The sequence below is a fragment of the Nematolebias whitei genome, chromosome 17 (assembly GCF_014905685.2).
Source record: "Nematolebias whitei isolate Nwh7 chromosome 17, NemWhi1, whole genome shotgun sequence".
Classification (NCBI taxonomy): Eukaryota; Metazoa; Chordata; class Actinopteri; order Cyprinodontiformes; family Rivulidae; genus Nematolebias; species Nematolebias whitei.
The window spans coordinates 20,299,212-20,301,397 of NC_056514.1; the positions used below are offsets into that span (position 1 = coordinate 20,299,212).

General features: G+C 42.2%; 1 protein-coding gene across 1 annotated transcript in view; it reads right to left on the minus strand.

Moving 5' to 3' along the window:
• snx29 (sorting nexin 29) overlaps window positions 1-1,749 on the minus strand; it is a 270,132-nt gene extending 268,383 nt beyond the window's left edge. The window contains 2 exon segments of the mRNA XM_037691628.1: window positions 771-835; window positions 1,725-1,749. Of these exon segments, the coding sequence (XP_037547556.1) occupies window positions 771-835; window positions 1,725-1,749 (90 nt within the window).
• Window positions 1,750-2,186: the final 437 nt, after the last annotated feature.

Consider the following 2,186-nt stretch of genomic DNA (forward strand, 5'->3'; position numbering starts at 1 on the left):
CCCCCCCCCCCCCCCCATCTCTCTGATCTGCTACAACCGTATGTCCCACCACGTTCCCTGAGGTCAGTGGACCAGTTGCTCCTCACAGTTCCAGGAACTCGTCTTAAGCGCAGAGGTGACAGGACCTTCTCTGTAGCAGGACCAAGACTTTGGAACGAGTTACCTCTGCTTGTCAGACAGGCCCCCTCCCTCTTGGTCTTCAATTCCCGTTTAAAAACCCACTACAATTCGGTAGCTTTCAACAACCAGATGATCTGTGTTTTGATCCTGTACGCTCCACACTGGTTTGTCGTCATTGTCTGCATCGTTTTTTTCTATATTCTGATTCACCTCATTTTGTATATTGCTTTGTGTGCTACCTGTTGTTCTGTCTGTACAGCACATTGGTTGGCCTTGTGGCTGTTTTAAGTGCTCTATAAATAAAATGGTATGGTATGGTATGGTATGGTAACTGATTAAAGCTGCTAGTTTTACTTCCTGTGTTTGCAGACAGCAAAAATGAAGGAACCAAAACTCACAGTCACACCACAAACTTTAGTGTTTAGAAAAAAAAAAGTTTCATTTCCCAGAGAAACATAACTCTTTTGACTAATCCATCTGTCAATCTATTATCTTTACTCACTTTTCCATTCAGGTCTCCAGTCCATCACAGAGACAAACGAGACAAACTCCATTCACTCGCTCATTCACACCTTGGGACCATTTACTGAAATCTTCTGTCTGCCATGATGCTCTTTTCTAACAGAAAGAACAGAAAACACTTCACTCGCCTGTTTAACAGCATCCAGCAGCCGTTCTAGGAGATGCTGTCTCTTTGTGTCACTCTGTAGAGTCCCTGCAGTGAGAGACAGAAGAAGAAACTGTGATGGATTGAGAAAATAACAATAAAAATGACTCAATTTCCCTGCAGCTGCTTGTCACTGCAGCAGTTATCCGAAGGGAAGTAAAGAAACTAGTTAGTTGATTCTTGCAAACATTATACAGACAGTGCTCTGGACACTAAACAGTGAGAAAAGTACTTATGCATCTATATAAGTTATTTCCTAAACAGGATTCGAAGAGTAAATAGTAGAAAATGGAGTGTTTATATAAAGTGGTCAGAATGAATAACCAGATGAGTTTTAAACCACTGTCCTGTACTTGAGTTAAGAGATATCCAATAAAACAAGGAATGGATGTAGAAATCTCAACTTAGATTAATCTGGAGATGGAGAGCTGTGGAACACAAGGGGAGCGATCCAAAACCTTTACAGAGCAAAACAATTATTTTAACCCTTTGCCTGTTAGTGGGTCAAAAAGGTCCACGAGAAGTCCTATTCTTAGATACTGCAATCTCTCCGTTATTAACCCTTCGAGCATATGATCAAAGTTCAAAAATGTTATTGCCCTCCCTGAGCCTAAACTCATTTAAAGTGGACTGGAGTGAAGTAGAAAACTGTTCGATGGGCAGACAAATCAAAATTATATATATATTTTGTAAACCACAGGCACCATGACCTCTGTACTGAAGAGGACAGTCTGTTATAAGCACACAGTTTAAAAGCCTGCCTCTCTGATGGTATAGGGGTGCATTAGTAACTCTGGCATTATAAATTCAGAAATTCAGATTTTAAAGCAACATACACTCCCATCCAGCAAAAGTGTTTTTCAGGGAAGGCTTGACGACACGTCCTGCATTCATTACAGCAGCAGGGCTTCAAACTACAAGAGTCCAGACCCCTCACCAACTGAAAACATCTGGTGCACCATGATACGAAGACAACTCAGGAGTCCAGACCACTCACCAACTGACAACATCTGGTGTATCATGGCACAAAGACAACTCAGTGGTCCAGACCACTCACCAAGTGAAAGCACCTGGTGCATCATGGCACAAAGACAACTCAGGAGTCCAGAACACTCAACAACTGAAAATATCTGGTGCATCATGGCACAAAGACAACTCAGGAGTCCAGAACACTCAACAACTGAAAATATCTGGTGTATCATGGCACAAAGACAACTCAGTGGTCCAGACCACTCACCAACTGAAAACATCTGGTGTATCATGGCACAAAGACAACTCAGGAGACCAGAACACTCAACAACTGAAAATATCTGGTGCACCATGGAACAAAGATAACTCAGGAGACCAGACCACTCACCAACTGAAAACATGTGGTGCACCAAAGTACAAAGACAACTCA